The following is a 25679-nucleotide window of genomic DNA, read 5'->3' as shown; positions in this document are numbered from 1 at the left end:
GCAGAGAGATTGTCAATTTCTGATCCACAAAGTAAAAGAGGTTGGCTGTTCTCTACTCCTTAAAGTTTCAATGAGCAGGTTTCAGAGATTTTCAGTCATTTTGGAGAGTTTTCCCTCCCTGACAGAATCCTAGACAGGGTACCCCAAAAGAATCTCCATGGAGTTTAACCAGAGTGCCTAAGAATATCCCCCAGGGGCCTACAGCTTTGGCTTCTCTAACTGGATCTTCGCTTTTAGTTCCATAAAGAAAAGAGAATTGTCAATTTCACCTCCCCCAAGATAGTGAGCGGCTCATCAGCATTTTTAGATTCAGAGAGCAGGTTTCAGGAAGTCATTTTGTAGATTTCCCTCACCCTGAGAGCATCACAGAGAGAGTGCCCCAAAGAATCCCCAGGGAGTTCAATGACATTGTCCATTGAGTATCTCAGGTAGAATGAGTGTAAGTTGTGCTAAGGGAATATATAACTTCTCCTGATTGGATTCAAGTCACTTCTAGTTACAAAATCAGTATGTCCTCATAGGCAAGTTTTTCTGTCCATCAGAGTTGTCATTCCTTGAATTATAGCTCTTTGTTCTTTCTTGTGTACATGCCTTCTGGCTCAAGAAGTATTCAGATGGGCATCTGGAAAGATGTCAGCTCGACATTTGATTTACACCGTTGTTATAAGATGAATGTCCTGGGTATGACGTTAATCTGCATCTAGCCCTGCATGTGTGCCGTCCAACCTGCAAGGAAAAATGAATTGGCACTCCAACCACCATAAAAAAACCTCACACTGTTCAATCACTGTTCCATCTGAACTAGTGTGGTGCTGAGGTGTCACCTGTTGCATAGCTGCACTCAGGTTCCTAATCTGGGATCCTGAGTTGGTTTGTCATGTGGTAGGTGTGGTAATGTGCTGTATCAGCGCATGCTTCTAACCTCTCTCTCCTCTATAAGATGAAGTACAGGCAGATCCTGGTACAAGCTGTTGTTCATTTAGTTAGGAATGCAAGTGGGGGAAGGCACAACTGGATGCCTGCATCCCTGTTAAATCTGCTTTCTTAACAGGCCTGTTTTGCCAGTAATGCCTAGCAGAATGGGCAATGCCCAATGTGTCCTGCAGTAGACAGAAGACATAACCTAGATTATGTTACTTCTTTACATATTTACATCTGAGAATTACATAAACTGTTGAGTGTCTCTAGAGAGGCTGTGTAATGAAGAATTGTGCCACCTGGACTGAAGTACCATCGTAAAAACTACTGCAGCTGCAAGAGTCTGTGTTGTATATTTAATGTAGTACTTCTGCCTATGCTTCTCTGTATTTTAATACATTTAGATTACATTGAACAGAATAACAGCTTGCCTTCAGATTCTGCCTGTGGTTTTTCCAGGTGACGGTGTTATATAATATTACAGTTTAAAGTGCAGTATATACTTCCTTATAACAAAGAATTTAAAGTTTATGGTGAGTGTGAAAAGAAAAGTGTTTTCCATGATGATACAGCCTGCAAGAAAGTGGCGCTGCATTATGCAATAGGTAATGTTCTGTTATAGGATGGCCAGTTCAAAGGGCAGAGCTTAACTTAAATGAAGTTTTTCATGATAAGATTTAAAATAGCCGGTTAAAGGAAAAAAAAATAAAAAATTAAGCAATAGTGTTACAAGTAAGAATTAATTTCCACAAAGCAAGAATGATGTATACATTAGAGTCTCAAACAAAGTAAATAAATATACCCAGTAAGCCTGATGGTAGGTTGTGTTGGCCTCTTGCTGACTTAGCTTTGGTATGGTTGCTACCTTTTTATGTCAATCGTTGCATAGCTGCAGTCATAATATTTATTGTGCTAGGCCCATTACTAGACATGTAACATGGCATTCATGTAGCGCATTTTCTCAGCTCTAAAACCAATTTGTTAGCAGTAGTTACAGACAATTAAAGCAAGGCATTATTAGGACCTTTTTGCCACATATTTTGTTCCAGACCCTTGGCTTAGCAGTCCAAGTTTTGGCAATTGTTCTTTCTTGCATTTCCTGGTATTTCTGACCTATGCTTTTCCATTGACTTAATATCTAGCCCACTGATGATCTTAGTCCTTTTCTCTTTACCCATACATCTCAATGCAAACGACTGGGGGCCTTTCCTCCATTTTAACACACTGGGGTTATTTCTGGATTAGCAAAGTCATCACAGAAGAAACCCTAAAATGTCTAGGGTCCTCAAACCAGAGTATCTTCCAAAAAACTGATACAACCACAAATTTGACCTTTTTCCTTTAATTCAAAGAGGCATATGCTCAAATGAGTCTAATAACTTAATTTCACAAATATATTTAATGTATATGCATCATCACACTACAAAAATGGGAAAATACAGTAGAACTTGAAGGAAAAACCTTTGCTGCATTTTTTAGACTAATATTTGTTGTGAGTGGTATGAAGCTATTCTTTAGAAAAAAACATTGACTTAACATACAGTACAAGCATACATCATTCACTTTATTTTGTGTTCTTCACCTGTGTGGCTATCTATGTTATTTCATTTCAATTTACAAAAAGCTTTTGGTTCATCTTTACGTATTTAATATACAGTTAAGGCTAAATGGCTGTCCAAATGATTGCAATTCAAAGGCAAAACATTTACCAAATAATACCTTCAGTATAGTTTATATAATAAGGAACATTAAAGTTTAACAGTGTTATAATGTCTTTCTGAAAAGCTTTTACCACCAGGTTTTAACATCTTCTGTCAAAGGATGAATGCCCGGAATTGTTAAGGCTGACACCATAAATAATACTTTTTTTCAATGTCAAGAAAATAATTGAATGAAAAATATCAAATTTAAAGCCCATTTTATATCACTGTTAGCCTGAGTGCTATGATATCACAAATAAATAGATTCAAATTTAAGTATATCCTCGTAGCTTTAACTACCCCATACCCATATACAGTAATCTCATTTTCTGGACAACCCAGCCACATCTCATTCTTTCTCGTGCCAAAATCTGCCATGGTGAGTGTAACAAAGCAAGCACATGGGAAGCACCTGACTGAAGTGCCAATCCTAGCTTTCCTGGGGCCCTAAGCAGAATTCTGTTTGGGGCCCCATTTCCATGAATACATGTCAGTTCTTCACCCCTTCCTTATCAGAATCTGCTTTGCTGTGTAGCTGTTTGACTGTAAATTAACATAAAGGATGAGTTGTGATTAAAACAAATTTTAGTACTTTGATGTGGAACAGTAATACAAATACAAATTGAAACATTAAGAGCATTTAGAAGTATGACAACCACCACTTGAAGGTAAGTACCAACACATGCAAAAAAAAGACACTATTCAAAGCATAATAACACTGTTGTCATGTTCTTATAATGGAATAATGAAACAGCACTTCTTTAAATCTCTTTTAAACTAGTTGCATTCACAGTGTTGGATCATAAATGAGCAAAACCTTTGGAAAGTAAAACAAATCTGAAAAATACAGATACGCTGCAAAAAGGAAGGCATGTTTTGTGGTGCAGAACATTTTTCAGTTGTTCAGAAACAATTTTAATGTTGCCAGTTTGCCAAAGACTGTCCTTTCAGTCACAGTGAGACTTCATATTAGACTCAAGTTGCTTTTTACTTTTCCCGTCTACTGATGATTCTGTGATGTATATGCAAAGGTATCCTGTTCTGTGAATTATGATCCATGTTGATGATGAAAAATAATTACTGTTGTCATCTTGTGATGTGACAAAATTTGATTCTGGTGGGGGACCCTACCTGGCAAGGTCTCTATAAATTTATTAAGCCTATAAAAAGCTTAACAAAAGAATAGACAAACATTATCATGAAATTATCAGCATCATAGGGGAGTCTAAAAAGGAGAGAGACCCTTTATGAGTGCCACCTAGATCAGTTCTGAGGGGACAACAGAAGAACTAGCTTAGAATGTGTAAGAGTTTCTTCCACTTGAACAGCCATTACACAATTAAAACAAGTAATGCAAGAGTAAGCAGTAGGTGTATGGATAGCCACAAAAACTACAGAAACAGCATCTGTGATTATGAGTATGTGTATTTATATACATAGACACTTTATATATCAAAGCTTAAAGTTATGCTTGATACCCATGACAGAACAACAGAATAAGTGCAAGCTGTCCTTCAGCTGACAGAATACGCCATTTCAAATATTAAAAGCCAAGAGAGTATGATCTCTCAACTAGCTATTCTGGTAGAGAGTGAAAGAGAGAGGGAGCAACGGAGGGAAAATATTTAAAAACATTATTTTGGCAGCTAATTATTTTTCACAATATAAGGTAATTTCAGATGTAAATTTTAAACTATGGAAAAAAAGTAAAAACACAAATACAGGTACAGTCTCAAGTCTTCATTTAAAACAAGAGCTGTTGCTTCTGTATTCAAGAATACAAGATAGGAATCACAACACAGAGCCAATCATCCTGCTTTAGCTCCATCTTCAGATTAGTAGAACACCAGCAGCTCACAATCACTGCCAAACCACTGGCAGACCAGGATAATTTGAGGAAAGAGCTGGTCAAAGCCCAGTGTTAAATGTTCTAAACATCATGTGACAAGCATGTTACGCAATAAGCCTGTTCCTGCACAGGACAATGAATTGCTTTGCCCTTGGTTTATCCATCCATCCATTATCCACAGGGTCACAAAGGTCTGCTGGAGCCAATCCCAGCCAATTGTTTATGAAATGTGGCAGAGCAGCTACGGAGCTATCCTTGCGGTGCTGCTGTCAGAGATAGCGAATCGCCGATGATCCTGGTCTCAATAGTATACAGTGCATATTTTCCCGATATTCATTACAACAAAATTTCCATTATGATGAAATATATTTGTGGTCCCATGAATTTCGTTATAACGAGATTCCTCCTGTATCGCTCCACACCACAGGTCATTCTTGAATCAATCTAATTTTTGCATACTTTTTTCCTTCTTTTTCAGGCACACATTAAAGTTTAAATCATGTAACCTGGGGCCTCATGTATAACACCGTGCGTAGAACTGGCACTATAACATGGCGTAAGCACAAAAGCCGAAATGTGCTTACGCACAGAAAAATCCAGATGCAGGAATCTGTGCGTACTCCAACTTCCACGTTCTTCCGCTACATAAATCTCAATCAGTGTGAAAACTAACGCTCGTGCACGCGCATTATGTAACACCCCAAATCCTCCCAGAATTACGCCTCTTTGAATATGCAAATCAATATAAATCACCCTTAAGCGCAGCCTTCTGTGAAAAGACAATGGGAAAAGCACGGGGGAAAATAAAAGAATTTCAGCGCATACCAAGTGGAGGCAAATGAAAAACATACTATTTGTTCGAGTAAACTGTGCTATAATCAACAAAATGAAGTTGATCGAGTGACATAGCGTGTTGGAGAAACTTGAAAGCTCACATCCACAAAATCGCACAGTGCCGGAAATAAAAAAGAAGTCACATATCAAAGTCGCAATGAAAAGGCGAGTTGTAGCCCACAGTCTGAGTGTCATTTGAAAGCTTATTAGGGTACAGAGAAAAAAGGCACACGGTGGGGAAAAAGCACGAAATGTCAACTTCAATCTCGACATTTCCACTTTAATCACGTAGTTTATTTTGTCATTAAAGTAGAACATCATAAACTTCATCTTAAAATTGTTTAATTAACCAGTTTCTCAATTCACATCGTAATTAAAGTAGCACGTTAAATGCTTTGTTTTGTATTTGATCTTCTATGTGCTCTATTTGTGTGAATCACTACTTGCTTCTTAAACCGGCTCTCTTCCTCCAACTGGACACAGAGTCCATGACATTCATGATATTACAGCTCTCTGAATAACTAAAATACTGAGATGTATACGTGATATCATTTTTATGATGATAGGAGTTAAAGCACGTTATTAAACATGTGTTTCACTTCGATGAAATAATTTATTGCAGCAGTACAATCAGGGGCGGCTCTAGGCTTGTGGTGGCAGAATCGGTGGCTCCTTCGTCGGCCAATGTCAATATGTTATCTTATGCACGGAGACACTGCATTGCACTGCATAGCAGCCTCGTGCTCATGACACAAGCATTTAACTTTTGCCGAAATTTGTCGCTGCGTTTTTAGCTGTGTTGTTATTTTCTCTTTCTGTTTTATATTCAATATATATTGGCGTAGCCGCCACTGCAGTCAGTGCTTTTCTTTCCCCAAGTAACCGATCGCCACACAATCAGCTCTGTAATAGACGTTAAGCCATCTGTAAGCTTAGCACCGATTCTTCAAAACGTTTAAGGAACATTGAAATATCTTCGTAGTACATGTTTAATTATTCTATCCTTCACGACACTCCCAGTGAAGAATATAGATTATTTAAATGAAGTTAAAGTTTTATCTGTATAATTTAACAAACATATTTTGCTGCATTTCACCTTAAAAATGATATCGTCATTATATGTAAATACGCGCTTTATAAAGTGGCTCAGGTTGTGAGATATTATAACTGTAGTGTAAGTTTACAGTGGGGTGATTGTACTTATAAGTCCTAACAGTTCTACAAAGAGCAATTGATTGAGTGCATTTAAAGTTCTTGGGATTAAACTGTTTCTGAACCGCGAGGTCTGTACAGGAAAGGCTTTAAAACATTTTGCAGTGGCTGAGACAGCGTGTCCTTAAAGCTGTATACCGATAATTCTCTTTCCGATCAGCTGCTGCTGTGATTCACACTCAGATACAGTGATATAAATACTCCGAGTGGTGCAGTGAGAGTAATATGGAAAAAGATGATCCGCTGTGGCAACTCCTAACGGGAGGAGCTGAAAGAAGAAGAAGAAGAAGGAGAAGTGAGAAGTAACAACGCTAAAGCAGTTATGGTATTTGGAATACTATGGCTGTTCCCTGGACCATTATATTGTTACGAGTTAATTACAATCAAATGCATTACACTAATAAACAATATGCGGTTAGTTTCAGTGTATTTATAAAGCCGCGTCATGAAAATAATGAGTAACCACACAGGAACAGTAGCACTGCTTTGACGCTGGGTGCCGCCAGTCTGCAAAACCGAGCGGAGAACTTGCGTACGACAAGGTATGAGGTACTGTGGAAAAGTGCGTGGCTTTACGCCAAGTGTAGGTTTTATACATCGCGATTTGAACGTGGAAAAGTTCTTACGCAACATTTCTGTGCGTACGCACCGTTTATACATGAGGCCCCTGAGCTTTTTCTGTAATATGTTTTGGATGATTGCAAATATTTTGTCAAAATACAATATGCGTAATTAAGTAAAGATTTCAAAAAGATAACTAAATTACTGATAGTTAATTTAATATAATATAAAGTTAATGGATCCTGAAATTTTCAAAGAATTAAGTCACAAAGGACCACATAATGAATTCATGAATTAGCTACAAATAAATAATATGTTTTTAATATTTATAAAATTTTTAAATTAAGTCAACTTATTATTGTTTTTTTTTTTTTTGCAGAGAGTGCAGATGAGGGATGAGAAACTACACGAATGGTAAGTACTGATTTATAAGAAATAAAATATTTTCTTATCTTTTTAAATAATTAGTTCTGAGGTGAAAGTGATCATAATGCTTTAAAAAGCTTGCTTTTATTTTATTTTTCTCCTCTTCCTTGTTTTTCTTTAAAGGTTAGTAATACCCATCAGGAATAACCGAGGGTGCTCTGCTTGAAAAAAAAAGAGAATTACATATTCAATCTAAACCTTTATGTTGAGCAAATATGAATTTGACAGAAAATTTCTACAAGTACACTTTCTTTGAGCCCGAATAGAGTATTTTTTATTCTGTTGATATTTCTAATTTCCCTAAATTTGTCACCACCTCATAAAAAATGAGAAATTCAAAGCTATCAGACACTCTTGCTATTTGCTTTTAACTATGCAAAAAAAAGAACAAAATAAACATTAATCTCTAAATTTCTATTCCTGTATGTTGCATGGAACACTGTGCTACTTCTTATCCCTTTGAAAAACTTAAATAATGAATTAAGATACATTATCTACTTTGCCAGCTAAGGATAAAAGGATCAATTGAATATCCTTCCATCTATTTTATTAACTCTTGAGAAGCTGAATCTACTATATATATATATATATAAACATAAAGCTGGACGTCTTTAGCATAACAAAATAAATTAATACCATGATGATGCAAAAATGATAACTGAATCCGGAGGGGGGTGGCAGGGGGTGGCTTAGTGGGGTTACAGATCCCTGTAGTACATAATGAGTAACAGTTAAATTGTGAGAAATACAGTTTTTCAGTTGAATTAATTGAAATGTGTTAATTAAGCAAGTTTGAAACCATTAATTGGCAGCAGCAGTTATAACAAATTGAAGTCAGACGTGCCAATAAAAGTGTGAGCAAATAGTGTCAAATGCTGATAGTAATCCTGAATCAGCAGCCTGAAGAAGATTATTTGTTACTGTACCCATGGCTTTTTTCCTATGCCAGTTCCTTATGTCTGTCTAAATATCTATCTATCCACAGACTGGGGCTGTGTACTAGACACCATTAGCTAAAAGGCCAGCCTCTGTAAATGTGCTTAGTAAGAGTGGTAATGTCTCCTTTATTACTTGTCACATCTCCCTCATCAATGCAGTGAGGATGAACTAGGAAAAAACAAAGTTTGACACATTTTAATTGCAACAACAGCATGTCAAATTTACTGGTGGGGAAAGACACAAAAGGAGACTGAGAATTTTTAAGATGGACTGGATGATGCAAAAGAGAGTATATAGAGAATGGAAAATGTGAGAAAGTTTAGAAATATTGTAAACTGGGTAATGCTGAAAGGCAAAGAAATCAACAAAATAAAAAGTATGCACCTTGACTTCTTGACTTGTTACTAGCAAAAAGAAAAAGAACATTGAAGAAAGCACAAATGTACTGGCAAGTACAGCATATGATGTGGAAAGCTGGAATGTGGAAAGGTTTCATAAGCTTGAAAATAGGGTTAGAATATAAATACACAAAATAAATTAAATCTGTGTTGTGGACTTATTAACAATTTTTACAAAATTGTTTAATCGATTTTGCTTTATTTAAATGTTATTAATTTTTGTGTTTTTGAAAATATTTTATCATTATTTGGTGACACCAATTTGTAATCATTTTGTATGTGCTTGTTTTCATGGGCACTGCAGATTTTGTGTGTCCAATTGCTGCATGTGCCATTTGGGCTGTGAAATCATGGTGGCAATGATAAAGTATATAAGATGGTTGCTTGCATTGATCAGTCTCCAAACATTAAGACATTTCCTTTTTTAATGACTTGTAAACTAAATAAAGTAATAGGGGAGTTTTGATACATTACTTTCTCGTATACAAAGTATATTCCATTTCGAGATTTTGATGAATCTCAACATTTTAGACCTCCCTGAATCTGAAAATATAATTTCTGGAATTGTGTGTGTGTGTGTGTGTAAAAATGATAACCTCAGTACATTTTCAGTTAGGATAACCAAATTTTGCATGCAAGTATTAAGTAAAAAATCATAGATTTCTATCAACTTTTCAGCTATTTCCACTATCCACAAGTGGTACTATTTTATTCATGCAGCTGCAGAGTCTAATTTATTCAAGTTTACGTTTATAATAATTGTTTAATATATTATAAATTTGATTTGATTTGTTGTTAATGTTTTTTAATATACATAATATAAAAATATAATTATTGTCTTGCAGTTTACTCCTCAAATATCCATCACAATATCTGAGCATACGAGAAAGTCTACGGGAGACCACTCCTGATTTTTTTTGTTTTTTTTATTTTTGACTTTTGAATTTGATCTATGGCTATTTGGCTGTTCTCTGCCTTATCCTTTTAGAAAAGGAGCTTGTTCACCTGTTTTACATTCCTAAAAATTCGGACAATCGTATTACCTTGCAAAGAAAACTAGATTTCAGAAGTATTTGTTTAATCCTTCCTTGAAAAAATAGTATCTTAGATTCCATTCAGTTTATTTTTGTATAGCGAGCATTCTTCACTGAGTGCAGGTGAAGAACACTGTGAAAAGGAAAAATGCAAGTATAGTTTTTTTATTTTATTTATTTATTTATTTTATAAATGCAGAAATAGTACAGACTATAAACACACAGATTGATTAATACACATAGATGGATACACAGAAAGTGTTACTAGAAGACATTGCCTGGAATACTTCAATTTTAATAGCCATTGTATACCAGTAATGTATTTGGGTTAAAAATATCTTTACCTCTGGAGTGGCACGGTGGCGCAGTGGTAGCGCTGCTACCTCGCAGTTAGGAGTCCCGGGTTCGCTTCCTGGGTCCTCCCTGCGTGGAGTTTGCATGTTCTCCCCATGTCTGCGTGGGTTTCCTCCGGGTGCTCTGGTTTCCTTCCACAGTCCAAAGACATGCAGGTTGGTGCATTGGCGATTCTGAAATTGTCCCGGGTGTGTGTGCCCTGCAGTGGGTTGGCACCCTGCACAGGATTTGTTTCTTGCCTTGTGCCCTGTGTTAGCTGGGAGTGGCTCCAGCAGACCCCCATGATCCTGTAGTTAGGATTTAGCAGGTTGGATAATGGATGGATGGATTTCTTACCACTCAGTAAAAAATTAAAAAATTAAATTATTTCAATATATTTTATTTCATATAATTAGATTTTTAAAGGAGCATTTTGTTTTTTCTTTCTTTAAGAAAGCAAAACATTGAAAGCTAGAAGATTATTTCAGCTTCATTTGACCTATGATTGACTGAACTAAAAACCTTTAATTACTCATTAACAGTCTCAAGTCAACATAAATTTGTACAAATTAACAACAGAAAAAGCTCACAAGAAAACCACTGAAGAGTAGTAAAATAATTTGTAATGCAGTTAAATGAGTTGCGAGTGTCTTACTATTAGGGTGTTTCTTAATGATCCCATGTTCCCTTGATGATCAGCTAAGTTATGCAGTTAAGATCTATTTATAAATTATTTTTTACGACAAAAATAGAGAGGAATGTTCTAATAAAAAAAAAGTTTAATAATTTTTGTAATATGTCTGTTTTGAGTGTATTTAACATAACATTGATAAAAAAATAACTTTCACGATCATATGGAAGAGCTTATCATTTTGCAGAAGATAATGGAGTATGACAAATGTATTGAATCCCAAAGAAAGCAGGGGTGCCAGCCATAAAAAAAACAGAAAAGAAATAGACAATTCTTGGCACATCACTAAAACAAAAGGAACAGGCCATTGCCTTGATTAATGCATCGCTTGCAGAGCCATCTTAGCAGCATTATACGCCCCCGGGCAAAGCCGTGCACTGGGGCCCCTTTCTACACAACTGCTCAGCAAGTCACAACATACATAGATGGGCCCCTATGTTCATGGGGGCCCTGGGGAAGTGCCCAGCATGTCTATGCGTCAAGATGGCCCTGATCACCTGGGCTTCGTTGAACTTGGGTCAGGGTTTTCGCAGAGCGCTATACCCCTGGTTGCCCAGGTCCAAAATGCAACACCGCCTTCCAGGAATGTCTAATCTTATACGGTCTAGAGCTGAAGGGACTGGGTCTCACTTACTTAGTTGTCCTCATTGGAGATCATCTCAACTCTGTGAGGGAAGAAGGAGATAACACCATTAGTGACAGCACCCTCAGTTGTCCCAGAAGGCAATCCCATAGCAAGGATGTGTGTTAGGACCATTGGTAGGATGTTGGGACTCTAGAATTTATTTAATAAAATGTACTGCACAGATTCATTGAATTTAGGGATGCCATCTCCACTGCTGCCCATTAACATTACAACATTGGGAAAAACGCATCATAGTGGTCCGAAACCTGCAGCATGGATTGGCTATAGTAGAGTGTGTAAATCATTACAACAGCAGCACGTTTGCGAATGATGTATGTGGGTAATGCACCCTAGACTCCCCACAGTGTATAAAAAGGTAATCTAATTGAGTGAGTGCTGGCAGTTATTGCCCACTTGGGGACCAAATAAAGATAGTGACATCCATGTGTCCATGGAAACTTATGGGAATACAAGATGCCAGATTGTCCTTCCGGGACATCAGTACTTATTTTGGACAGAATACAAGTGACAAGAGTATGGCATCTGTGAGTGGATGAGGGTTGAACTCACAGAATAGAGAGGTCTTGAGTACCCTATTGAACAAACAAACAAAATGACAAACATAAAGGTGCACATAAAGGTCATGGACTGAGCAGCCATATCACATACCCTAGCCCAACAGTTGGGGTCTGTCACAAGTCAACAGGCAATGAGAAGCACAGTTCAATGCTGTTTTCAACAGTATGGCCATCTTGCTTACTGCCTATTGCTTCAAATACCTTTGACCCTTGACTACAGGCATCTGTGACTACAATGGTGTCAAGAATGCCGGCAATGACAGTATGACTAGCATTGCACAGTGTTTCTCAATAATTCCCAGTACAGTTTACAGCATCATGATAGATAAATCCATGTGGATGCACGGCAGCTAAATGCTCCTGAGGGCATCCATATCAGCCCAGCACCACGTGTTATGTTTTGAGGTGCCATTGGATGACCACCATGTGCCACTTCTTACCCCATTAAGCACATCAGGAACATTGTTGGACAACAACTGGTATTCCAGAAATTACCAGCGGTCACTATGGATGAACTTTGGGTGCATATAGGGGTTGCATGACGTTGCAACCTAGCTTCCTGTCTATGGCAAACCATGTACAGTATAAACAGTTATTTCCACGTGTGGAAATGTTATTATGTTTTCTAAATGGTTCACCAAGCTATACTTCAAATCATATACATCATTTATCATAAGTAAACTTCTTTATGAATATCACTTTGATCCCTCATGCCTTTGTTGGTGTTGCAGATATAATCGCAAGAAGGGTACCTCAAGAATGGAAAATGAGCACTTAGTGAACTGTACTGCCCCCTGACATACAGTAGTGACTGTATGACTTTTATATTTTGTAAAACAGTCTCAAGGGTAGGCACAGTGATGAAGTATTAAGGGCCACTTCTCCTTCCTGCACCAAGAATCTGAGTTTAAAATGCATTTAGTTTTTTCTTTGTGTAATGCTATTACGTTTCAAAATGTACTTCTCCCAAATAAAGGAATGTTAAATTATTTGAGTGGGTGCATAGGTTAGCGTGCCATGCAGTGGAATGGCATCTAGTTCAGAGTTCTTTTCTGTGTTGTGTTTGATGGTGCCAGAACTGTGTGTTGCGCCCTATGCCCATCTAACTGAATAAGTGGATTCTAATGCTTGATTAACAGACAAATGCTTTATAGTGTACACATCGGAACCAAAGGCAAGAGAGCAAAAGCAGGAACAGAGCTCAACAGATCTTTAGTGAAGAGAGGAAAATCAATTGTGGCAGAAATGTCTTACATCATGCCAGTGTGGAAGGAAGGGAGTGGCCAGGCAAAAGTTAGTCCCGTATTTATGTTAGGTGACACAGGAAAACAGTAAGCTGGGACACCCATACAGGAGAGAGACAGTGCAAACTGGGAAAAAAGAAAGTAATGCTTCATTCAATGGCTAGAAGGCAGCTTATTGAAAGTTCTGATCCACAATCTAGAAAGAAAATTAAGAAAAATAAGCAGGAAAATGTTTATTGAAGAAATATCAGAGGTAGCAACACCAGCTAGCTACTGAAGGGCATCTTAAGCCCAACAGGGACATATGGTACCATACCACCCTGTTAATAAGAAACTGCTTGGAAGACTTGGCACCTTTAGGCACAAGTAGGGCTCAGGTACTCCTGGAGCTGCTAGTCTGGCATTGTTGGAGTGGGTATGAAGCCACTTCTGAACCTGGAAGTGCCCCAAACTGGGGTTTAAAGGTCCCTCATAATGATTGGTAGAATGGATGTGGATCTGGGAGAGCAGAGAGAACAATACACTTGATTTTTGGGGTGAAGAGGACAAAAGAGAGACTAAAAGTATAAAACAGAGGGAAAGATTATCTGCCACTCCCTCATTTAAATAGTGAAAACAGCTTTGGAAAAAGGGAATAAGAAGAGCTCTAGATATTAATGTTTGTTCTAACTCTTTTCTATTTAGTGCTATCGTTGTTAGATTTTACCCTGTTGATTTTGTTTTCTTTAAAATAATCATTTGGCTTTAAATATCTGGCATCCTTGCCTTTGTTCTGCATTTTGAGGATGCTACAAAAGTGCCCTCTAGTGTTCAACATGTGCCGTTTAAGTATGCCGACCATTCATTTTATGAATATTTTCTTTCTCTTTTTCTTCTTTTTTCCTTCTCTTGTTTTTTTATGTGTTAACTGTAAAATTTCATCGTTAGGGGTGTCATGATTGCTGGAAAGCCTGTAATTTTGCCAGTAACTGAAAAAGTCCCAGATTCTGCAACAGGTATGTTTAAAATGTGTTTAAAATGTAAAATTAAATATTTATGGCACTTTAAGGTATTACATATGTGCTTTAAGTTACACTTTCATAACCAAAGTAGTTTGTTAAATTATATACTGTGCTGTGGTCAACTGGACATTTGTAAAGAAGAACAGAAAATTGAAGGTTTAATGTTTTTTTAGCAGCAAACGGAAAGGCATGGTCCAGTACATAGACATGACATATAAGTATGTGTGTTTTTACTGCTTACAGAGTGAGAATACTTTTTGTGAGAATGGTCATTCAAGAACAAGGCTAAACTAATTAAAAACGAACTTTGCTAAACATGTTTGCATCAAAAATATAAACACATTTAGATCATTGGGAAGTGATGATACAATTGATTTTTAAATGTTGCTTAATTGTGTGTAATCGCCTGCCCTCATTGTTCTAGGAGAGATTCCTGCTCCTCACAACTCTACACTCAGATTGTGTACAATAAATCGGTGATTGACAGATAAAAAACACAAGGGTGGTGCTGCGACACAGTGATTTCAGTGCACCTTACAGCAGGATTCTAGCATTAGCACCTTTCATTTTTATGTTCACTAATCATTTCAAATTCTTGCATTTAGAAATTAAAATGGTTTCACCATCACCCGATTAATTTTTCAACCGACAATACTGAATCCAGCTCCTGTTTGTTAAAATATCACCTCCCTTTTATTTTCTGTTTCACTTTTCAGTTTATATACTGTATAATGTTCTCAGAACTGCTCCGTTCAATTCAGGGCTTTGGGAGCCTAACCTAACTAACACCGGTCACGAGGCAGGAAACAGCCCTGGACAGTGTGTCGGTCCATTACAGGACCCCTGAAAAGCATGGCTATACTCACAAAGAGCCGATGTGAATTTCCAAAAACCCTAACCTGTTTCACAGGCACAAGAAGAATGTCCTTAATCCACAAGGACAACAGCCATGGTGCTGTACAAATGAAGCAGCAGTGCTAACCAGAGCCACTGTGCTACCATGCCATCCTCATTTTATACAATTTTTTTAAAGAAGGCCATTGGGAGATGAAATCTTAAGTTTACAAAGCAACGTTAAAGCAAATGAACACAAATTCACAATGCAACTTGTTAACCTATGATATTCTAGCATAGTATTTTTCATATTAATTGGGTCTTGAGGGATAGTAAATAATTCTTGTATTAAAAACACAGAAAATGACACTCATATTTACACAGTTATTTTTAAGTAACAGCTATAAGGTACAAGGGTATACAAACCTGCCCTTAGAGTTCCACAGTGGTTGCAAATTTTTAATCAAGCCAGCTTCTTAGTTAAAAACCAATTCTGGCTGTTCATGGAGCATGTCATTTAATTAGAGGGTTTGATCCTCTTTTCATTCTCTCGTGTCAGAAATTTCTACCAGTGTGCACTTTACTTTTCTGGAAAAAGTTCAACAAAATGTTTAGTGAGCCAGAATAGATCATTCATCCCTAATATTTTCTCTCATTTCTTTCTAAGTAATTGAAATGGCCTTTTCTTTACAAGCAATTTCATTCACAAGAAAATAGAAAAAAAATTATTTGTACTTAACTGTTATTGTGCTGTAGTTATAGAGAATAAGGTTAACAATTCAGAATGGGTAAGCTAAAATGAAGCAGACAAATGTGGACAATTAACAGACATCTGTACACTAAAAGATGGGAAATTATTAGGCCTCTTTGAAAATTACATGTAAAAATAAAACAAGTACACAGTAAAGTCACTAGTGTCAAATAAATGCTGGAAAATATGTACAAGTTATAACAACAATGACCCCAAATATATGCTTTTAAGGGTTATTTTATCACTACAAGAGTTATTTAACGCTGGAAACATTTCGGTGTGTTATAGGTAATTTGCCGACTAAGAGCTGCCGGCTCTTGTTATAGCCAATCCAAATCCTGCACCACTGATGTGGTAACGTGTATATATTGTAGACTGATCTGCAGCGCAAAACACCAAAAACTGCCTCTAAGGTTGGAGAAGTGTTCTTTTAACTCCTCTGCAGACTGATATACACGTGTTGTGGAAGGGCTGTAAGAGACTAAGGAGAACTTCTTTAAAGTTAGCACCATAGCCACTGGGATTGAATTTTTATAGTCATTCAATTCAGTCATGAATGTATAGAATTAGAGCTTAAATTGCATATGAAAATCCTCTCCCATCTACTAGGTAGTGTTCTTAGTCTTAAAAATGAATAAGCCATGCAGAACAGTATTTTTAAAACTTGATGATACAGTAGTACATCGGTTCCTTCTGCTGTCTCACACAACCATCCTGCTGGGTTCAAATCCCATTTCCAGTTTTTCTTTGTGTAAAATTTTGCCTGTGCATATGTAGGCTTTCCTATGGCTATTCTGTTTTTTTCCTTCCAAAGATGTGTGTGTTACGTTAACTGGCAAGTCTGAAATTGCTCTGTGTGGCTGTGTGCATGAGTGGGACCTGTAATGGACTAGTGCTCTGTCCAGAATTGGCTTCTAACCACTAGAATAGCCTCTGGCCACTTGTGACTCTGAATAAGGTTACATAGGTTTGGCAATGTTATGTTATGTATTTCTAAATTTGCTATGCATTTTAAATGCAGTGAAGAGAGGTGTTACAGTACCTAAGAATTATACTAGAGAAGTTAAAATTCATTCTTTAAATTTGTCTGTGGCATTATGGTGTCACGTTCGGTAAAATATTCCACCTGTGTAGGCTTATATATATATACTGTATGCATTGGAAGTCCTCCATGATGAAAATGATAGTGGAAGTTCGAAAAAGAATGCTTTGTTTGTTGAGCTTCTGACACGTATGTGTCTGCAGTACTGTACACAGTTAAAACACAGAGGTGAGAATGTAATGGGGAAGGCAGGAAGGCCAGAATGATTGGGAATGACAACCATCTGGGAAAAGAAAGCATCCACTTTAAAGGTTAGTCTTTAGCTCAGTGGGGGACAATGAGCAAAACTGGTTTAAGAATAAATGTATTTCCTTCTGTCCTTTAATTTCTTTGTTAGGCATATTTGAATCACTGTGATGCAGTATCAAAAGACAAAATATTGTGGCAACAAGTGTAATGTGCCAATATAGGCCCTATTTCTGAAAGCTCCTACAAATAATCTGCAAGATGTTCCACTGTTTTGCTTATGTCAAATGAAGGGGTTTTTCAACAAAAGATATATAATAAGAATATTTTTGACTGTCGGAAAGCACATTGTGTGATATTATAAAGTCCATAGGCACCTTCTTGCCATCATGGGATCATTCATCATTCTGAAAATACCTACACACTGTATTTTGGATTTCTAGCAGTTTCTACTAATGGTCAGCTTTCTTTAACTAATTTCACAGTTCTGAAGTTAGTGACTCATTCTTCTAACATGAAAAAAAAAATTCCTTACTGGTGTTTTCATACAGAATGGGCAATGCCTTTGTTCTTTCATTGTTTATTTCCTTGATACTTCCATACTACCTAGTAGCACAATGATTTTTATCTTAATTGCATGCGTCTGAATGTTTTGTAAAGTTTGATTTGAGTTTATAATGAACACAAACAGTAATAAGGCACATTGATTTTTTTTCAACTCGGGAAGTAATAACTTTGTTTAGCTGCTCTGTTTACTTTTAATGATGGTTTTATTTCTCCCTTTCCTGAAGGGTCACATCCAAATGGCATGTTCCCTAATGAAGTAGAAGGTGACCAAAAAGAACCAGAAAAGGTATGACTTCTGACTCATAAAATCTGTTTTTAGTTTTGCAAATGGTTCATGTGAACATTCTCAGTTTTTTTAATGAATGTAGTATTTAAAACAGACTAATTCTTTGTGTCCTTATTTACAATATATTTGCATGTGCTTGTGCCAAATAGAATGTTTCTAATTTAGGTATATGCTAATGTGAAAAAAATGGAGTAAGTCATAAAGTAGGCCACTTAAACGACTGGGTATACTTACACAACATTCTTATAAAGAGGTTGATCAGAGTTTGACTTACATTTTGATTACAGAAACACAATGCATGGTAGAGATTTTTATGTCTTCTTACCTTGTAATGGAATGATAAGAGTTTAGCCCTAAATGTTCTTTGGTGCAGATATTCCTATATCTGAAATGTGTGAAAAATATTGTTAACTATGTTGTCATAAATTGTGATTATTCATGTATTCGAACATTTAAAGAGAAAGTGCATTTTTTCCATTTCTGGTAAGTTATATAATAATAAAATGAATATTCAAATTTAAAATATTGAAATGATTGCTGTAAGAGTTGATTATAGAATACTGTAAGACATGTACACTGCAGGAGAATATTTCCAAAAGTCTTGTCATGTTTATAAACTATATGTTCATTTCCTAGCTGGTTGGCATGCAGCTTTACCATAAATTGTTGCAGATTGCATGTTTTGCAAAAAAAAAAAACTTGCAAAACTTGTGCAACAATAATATTCCTGCATACGAATAATGAAGTGAATTGCTACATGCAGTATTTCACTCTATAGACTTGAAGTATTACTTAATGTATTCTAGTTTCACATAATATATTCAAGGTTAATTTCATATATTTTTTCTGGATTTGACATTGTACATTCAAAATTTACTCTATATGTATCAAGCTTAACTTTAAACTGTATATTCATATTTGACTCATGCGTTGTATGGTTGGCTGTGTACATTCAGAATTCTCTTTGACTTTACATATTCATATTTCACTCTATACATTTGAAGATCGATTTTTACATATTCAGATCTGATTTTACATATTCATAATTCATTCCACATATTTCAAGTTTGACTTTTTATATTTAGAATTGACTCCTTGAATGCAATATTTACTTTATTTTTAAATGATTTTAACTCATATAATATAGATCTAATTTGATTCTGTATATTTTGGACATTCGAACAATTTTGATGAGAATATGTTATTCAGCCCAACAAAGCTTGACAAAAGTGACTTTAATTTGATTTTGAAGCTCCACAAAGTACTACTGTATACCCATATAAGGTACTTAATAATTTATTCAATGATCCTACCATTCTCTGTGTGAAGAAAACCTTTATTCTTAATGAGTTTCCATCCGTGTCCCTGTATTCTTGTTAAAGAACCCATTTTAACATAACCATAGACATCCACTATACTAGTTCTGTTCATAATTTCAAACATAATTTTTAAGGACTCATGTAACTTATTAATTCTCCATGCTCCACGTTTTGATCTGGCAGTCCCATGCTGACGGTGTATATGTCCCAAAAAAAGTCTGACTGACATTCTCGGTACCATTGCTCATGTACTGAAGTGTGTATATCTGCAGGTGGAAGCTGCTGTCGCACTTTTTGTAACTGATCTTTTCCTAAATAAGGAGTGGCATCGAACATGTATTTTGTCTGCAGTACTGTATCAATCAAACACAGGAAGCTCTGCAGTCTACTTTGACTTTACGCTGCAGGAAGATAAGTAAATAAATATAGGTAAATAACAGTTTATGTGGTGTTTATACAGTATAAGTAACATATAAATGTTTTTCATATAATGACGATCAAAAAACATAATTCCAAATGGAACTTTGCATGATACCTTGGCAAGCTCTGTAAGCCGTGCTGTTTCATTGAAGGACATGTGTGGGGCTGACTGACTGGCAGGATGACTCCCAACCTCTTGCTGCATCCAAACAGTGCCATCTTTCACCTTTACGCCTGGTGCAGCTACGTTTTTCTTATGTGTGAGTGGACATTTCTTGCGGAGAGGGCTTCTGTTCTCTTTCACTGATGTAGAACCATTATCCTCATCTAAATTCACCTCTGTTATAGCACGACTTTATTTGAAAACTAGCAGTGTTTGATTGGGGTGAGCGTGAACATGACTGAGAGAATAAAACTGAATAAAAAAAATAAAACACTAACCTTTACAAGTACCATAAATTTGCATCAGCTGTTACAGACTCAAATCAAATGTATGTTTTTTATTCTATAATAGTAACAATAAGAACAGCTCACTACTCAACACGGTAATTCTAGGAAGGACCCGGAATTGAACCCACAACCTCTTGATTATGAGTCAGCCGTTCTTGCCTCTGCTCCAGCAAAGTAGTTGTGTCAGCATTGTACCCTAACCTGATTTATTTTTCTTCAGTTATATTCTTGAATAAAAGCGCACTTATTTTGTTATACTTGTACATTTTGTGAAAATCAAGTCAAATCAACTTGGGGAGCATGCACTGGTACAGTGCGTTGCCATACCCGCTACAAGACGAAACAACTCGGGATCCCGGTTTGCAACCGCCCAGGCAGACGCATGGTCCAGTCCCACCCTTCTGAAATGACCCTCTATCTGCCGCAGCTTGGTGTTTCGTGGGTGACCCCTTGGCCTGGTCCAGCCACTCAGGTCCCCAAAAATGAGGATCTAACGAACCGGATCACCCTTGGGGAAACGTACCACATGGCCGTAGTGCCATAACTGACGCTCCCTCACAATGCATGTAATGTGCCTTATTCGGGCAACTCCATGAGCAACCGCTCATTCGACACAAAGTCAAACCAACGGTACCCAAGCATTTTCCGGAGAGACACAGTACCAAAGGAGTCCAGTCTTCGTCTCAGGTCACTGGATAGCGTCCATGTCTCACAACCATATAGCAAGACAGGAAGCACCAGGACTCTTTTGCATAGATATCGGGAATGCCACACACCCCTTTCCGGCGACCTCATGACCCTCCCATGCTCTCCCAATCCGTCTACTGACTTCACAGGAAGAGTCACCAGAGACATGAATGTCACTGCCAAGGTAAGTCAACCTCTCAACAAGGTCAACACTCTCTCCGCAAACAGACACACTGCTGATGGCTGTGCCCAAGAGGTCATTAAAGGCCCGTGAAAGTGTTTATTTGATATTTGGACTTCAGTCTTCACACATTATTCACTTCATTTCAAACTTTTGTCATTAGTACTATAACATTAAAAAAATTTCTGTTTTAGCTATGTGTTCAACATTTCTTGCATTTCCTGTCATTCTACATTTACATAGATCATTGTAGACATGGAACATACATGAAATGCATGTGTTCCAAATAACAATATATTATTTACCCAATACAACTCCAGGCACCTCACACCCAGATAAAGAGCCTTGAGCTGGGGGAACTTTTTGCCCGAGTTGAAATCCATTAAGGGGGGATGGGATAACAGGCTGTTTGCTGCTTGTGCTGATCCACACATTTACAAAACAAAAGACGCTAATGGAGCGGTGCGAAGGAATTTAAGGTGACCCAGGAGTACAATGTTTTTCGTAGACTCAGGGATTCTAGTGTTAATTGGAGTGGATTCAGCTCCTTCTGAACTTCCAGTACTTGCCTCTTTGGCACCACATGTAGTATTTTTTATTTTAATTAAATATTATTTATCAATGTGCATTGGGCTTTGAGCTTGTACTTGAGAAGTGTGCTAATAAATTGAACTTAATATATTAAGTCTTAAAGACAAATGACCACTCTTTTCAGACTCTTCTTTTGGCATGATATCCTAATTACATCTCAGAAGAATCTTCACTGTAGACAAACACACACGACTGCATACATGATTATATAAAAGAAGACTGTAGTGATTAGAAGCATAATAAGTCTGTCACAACCAGAATTTTTTTGCAATATGGTGTTGAGCTTGCTAAAAAACACGATCGAAAATTATGCAATTTTTTGTTTAATCTATCAGAAAAATATGGAAACATTTAGTTTCTGGAAATTAACTGTTTTGCATTTTGTTTTTATTTTTTTTTTTTTTTGTTTGTTTGTTTTGTTACTTCTCAGGAATTGGATCATACAAATGAATTACCAGAGCAATTAGTAGAGCATGTTGTGGAGTTCAGCATTACACTCACCAACCAAGGCTACATTGAGCAGCTGAGCAATCCTGATATGCCAAGATATAAAGAACTGGCCGAAAGATTTCACAATCAGGTCAGTATGACAAAAGAGCTCTTAAAGCTCTCTGCTTAAATGAATCTTGTAATGAATTCCAGAATGCAGATGAGTCAGTGTTTTATATTTTGTTCTTTGCATAATATTGTAACAGTAAACTGGCAGGCAGCAGAGTTTATAAAAAGAAGAGAAATATTTTGTTACACAATGAAGGGAAAATAACTTTAAGCTTGATAATTTTCATTTCTTTTATTAAAAGGAATTTCAAATTTAAGAATTTTGCAGAAATCATGCAACATTTATGAAAAAGAATGGGTGTCTTTTATTAAATTATGATATTTCATTAATAATAAAGTTAGTCCAAGATTAGTGGAGTGATTGCACAATATATGATTATTCTTGCACAGTGGTCTTAAATCGGGAAAATTAATTGGGTAAGACACTTTGAGAATGTTATTTTATTTAGGAATTTTATGTGATGGGTGGCACGGTGGCACAGTGGGTAGCACTGCTGCCTCACAGTTAGGAGACCTGTGTTCGCTTCCCAGGTCCTCCCTGCATGGAGTTTGCATGTTCTCCCTGTGTCTGCATGGGTTTCCTTCGGGTGCTCCGGTTTCTTCCCATAGTCCAAAGACATGCAGGTTAGGTGCATTGCTGATCCTAAACTGTCTCGTGTGTGTGCGCCCTGCAGTGGGCTGCCACCCTGCCCGGGGTTTGTTTCCTGCCTTGTTGCCTGGGATTGGCTCCAGCAGACCCCCGTGACCCTGTAGATAGGATATAGTGGGTTGGATAATGAATGGATGGATGGATTTTATGTGACTTCATCAACTAAGTGAGAACATGAAAACACCTTTTGTTTTAGAAAGTAGACTATTTACATCTAATAATATTTTACTGAGTCAAAACAATCTGAAACACTTTCCCAGTTTTCCTTAAATATTTGTATTGTTTCATGAGGAAAGAAGCTTCTCCAGAAAACACACACATTTTTGAAAAAGTGAAAATGGAGGGATACTAGGAATCCATAATTTAAGCTCTTGAAATGCAACTTCAAGAAATCAACAGCATTGGTTTTAACAGAATAATCTAGTAAGTAATAATCTGTTGCTTACCAAAAAACTGAACATAAATTAACAATAAAAATAATCTTTTAATCTTTTTTTATCCATAAATGATCATACATCTAAACCCAAATGGGCATGCACATAGGTTTCAAGGAAGAACATAATCCTAGCTGATCCCCCATCTATCACAAGGCAACATGCAATCCAGCTGCTAACTTCCAGCAGGCCAATTAATCCAACCAGCAGATCTTTAGGGTGTTTAAAACGTGTAAAATTACTTACTTATAAAGAGAAATATGTGACTCATAGCTGTAGTTAGCCATTTTTAAGATGTGTCTTATAAGAACTTGTATGTGATATATGACCTCCTGTGTTTCTTGAAAAAACTGTAAAACTATCTTGAAGCAACTTCCCTTTCTGCATTTTTAATAAGGATGCATACCAGATGTTGGTTTCAGTAATGATCCCACTCCACAATTGTAAACATGATGTGAGTCTTAAATCTAACAACATTAGCATCGTCATCATAAAAGAACAGCGATGCTTGGTATCAGCATTTTAAATGAACAATATTAATGCACTTGACATTGGTGCGTTGAGGTACAATATTACTGAGAAATTAAAACTCCTGTGGCCTGTTATAACAGTTTTGTTAATTTTATTTCATATGTACTAAGAACTTAAAGATGGAAACCTTCCCATTTATAGAACTGCTACTCTGGACCATAATATTAAAACCTTGAGATGGGTGCCTCTGTTTGGTACTATAACTCAGCCACAACTTATTTAAAAAATGACATTTGCATTGGTCTTAGTGCATTTGTGTTCTTTGATAGGTCATCACATGAAAAAAAAGTGGAGGCAATTAGGTACTGTTATTCTGATTTTCCTAATATTCAGGCTTGTTGGTTCTTGATATATTGGGTGAATATGTAAACACATCAATCTTTGTTTAATAAATTTTGTTAGAAAGATGTGGCATGGCAGTGGAATAGTTAGCAATCCCCAAAACATAAAGCACAGTCCTGTCACTGCCAAATATGAGTGAGTCTGCAACAGACTAACACCACATGTGGGATGGGTAGTGATACCATTGTGATAGACTGTGACCCTCATCATCCTGGACCTGAAATAAGTGGACTCAGATAAAGGATAAAGGCCATCTTTGGTTTCTGTGGCTGCTGCCATGTTGTGTGTAGTTGCTGCTGCATCACTATGCTCAGATGGCTGGAAATCTCTAGCTAAACTGGGTAGCCATATTTTAATTCCAGGAACCAGAGCTTAGTCCTTATTTTAGCAGCTCCTGGTGCCCCAGTATTCATCAGCCATACATTGGCCTTAAAAAGGTATGTCTTCAGGGTTCCTACCCACCTGTCTGCATTTAAGGACACCATAATCCCCCATTTACTCTTCTGGGACTGCACACACTGTATTAGCCAGAAAGTGTTTCCACCTTGCCTTTAGTCACTCATTCTGCCTCTCTCTATCTGCTACACATGCTGATGCTCTAGCCTATTGCCTTCTGGGACACTGAGCACACATTAAGGACTAGGCACACTCATCTAGCATCTGTGGTTTATCATTGGCCTGTTTAACATTGGCAACATTTATCATCTGTGTGATTCTCTGTTTTCGCCATCAAAGCTGTCTGTAAGACTGAAAACCATCTGCTGCCAACCTTGAAGTACAACCCAGAAACACTCTTGCCAGCTCACAGTCTGTCCAGCACACTCACACTCACTCATGCCTGGACAATTTAGTGATATCAGTTAACCTAACCAGTATGTCTTTTAGGACTAATCAGGAGGAAAGTAGAGTACCCTGTACAAATGCAGACAAGCACACTGAAGTGTCCAACCTTTTATTATATGGGGGCACAAACAATATCATTTATCAACTGGAAAGTGGTGACATGTAGTTGAACATGTTAGTCAGAATTTGGATGTACTCTGTACATGTGACAGTACTACTTCTACTAGCAGACACACATACTTTCCACGTTGCCAGCCTTATGACCCATGTTAAATTATATTACTTTTACAATTTAATGTTTATTCATCAGCAAATTAAATTTACTTTCCAAATTCACTTGTTCCAATGCAGGTTTGTGGGATACTATGGCCCAAGACTGGAACTATTTAATTTTTTATTTATCAGTGTTAAAGGCATTACTTCATTCTGCGTGTTTGTGTCTTTGTATTGTAATATTGTCAACAATTCTAAGGAGACATACAAGTAAGAATTTAATTGTACTACTGTATGTACACATGACAATAAACTTGAAAATGAACGTGAACATGTCTTTATGTGGCAGCACGGTGGTGCAGTGGTAGCGCTGCTGCCTCGCAGTTCGGAGA

At 37.0% G+C, this 25679-nt stretch overlaps 1 protein-coding gene across 1 annotated transcript in view; it reads left to right on the top strand.

Annotated features, from left to right (window-relative positions):
• Nucleotides 1-25679, top strand: part of LOC120526611 (interphotoreceptor matrix proteoglycan 1) — a 176037-nt gene that overhangs the window by 69472 nt on the left and 80886 nt on the right. The window contains exons 4-7 of the mRNA XM_039749774.1: nt 7454-7488; nt 14270-14337; nt 18008-18069; nt 22148-22297. Of these exons, the coding sequence (XP_039605708.1) occupies nt 7454-7488; nt 14270-14337; nt 18008-18069; nt 22148-22297 (315 nt within the window). The remainder of the gene's footprint in view (nt 1-7453; nt 7489-14269; nt 14338-18007; nt 18070-22147; nt 22298-25679) is intronic.

The sequence above is a fragment of the Polypterus senegalus genome, chromosome 3, assembly GCF_016835505.1.
Source record: "Polypterus senegalus isolate Bchr_013 chromosome 3, ASM1683550v1, whole genome shotgun sequence".
In the NCBI taxonomy this organism is placed as follows: domain Eukaryota; kingdom Metazoa; phylum Chordata; class Cladistia; order Polypteriformes; family Polypteridae; genus Polypterus; species Polypterus senegalus.
The sequence above is the reverse complement of the archived record's forward strand: the minus strand, read 5'-3'. Positions and strand labels throughout refer to the sequence as shown.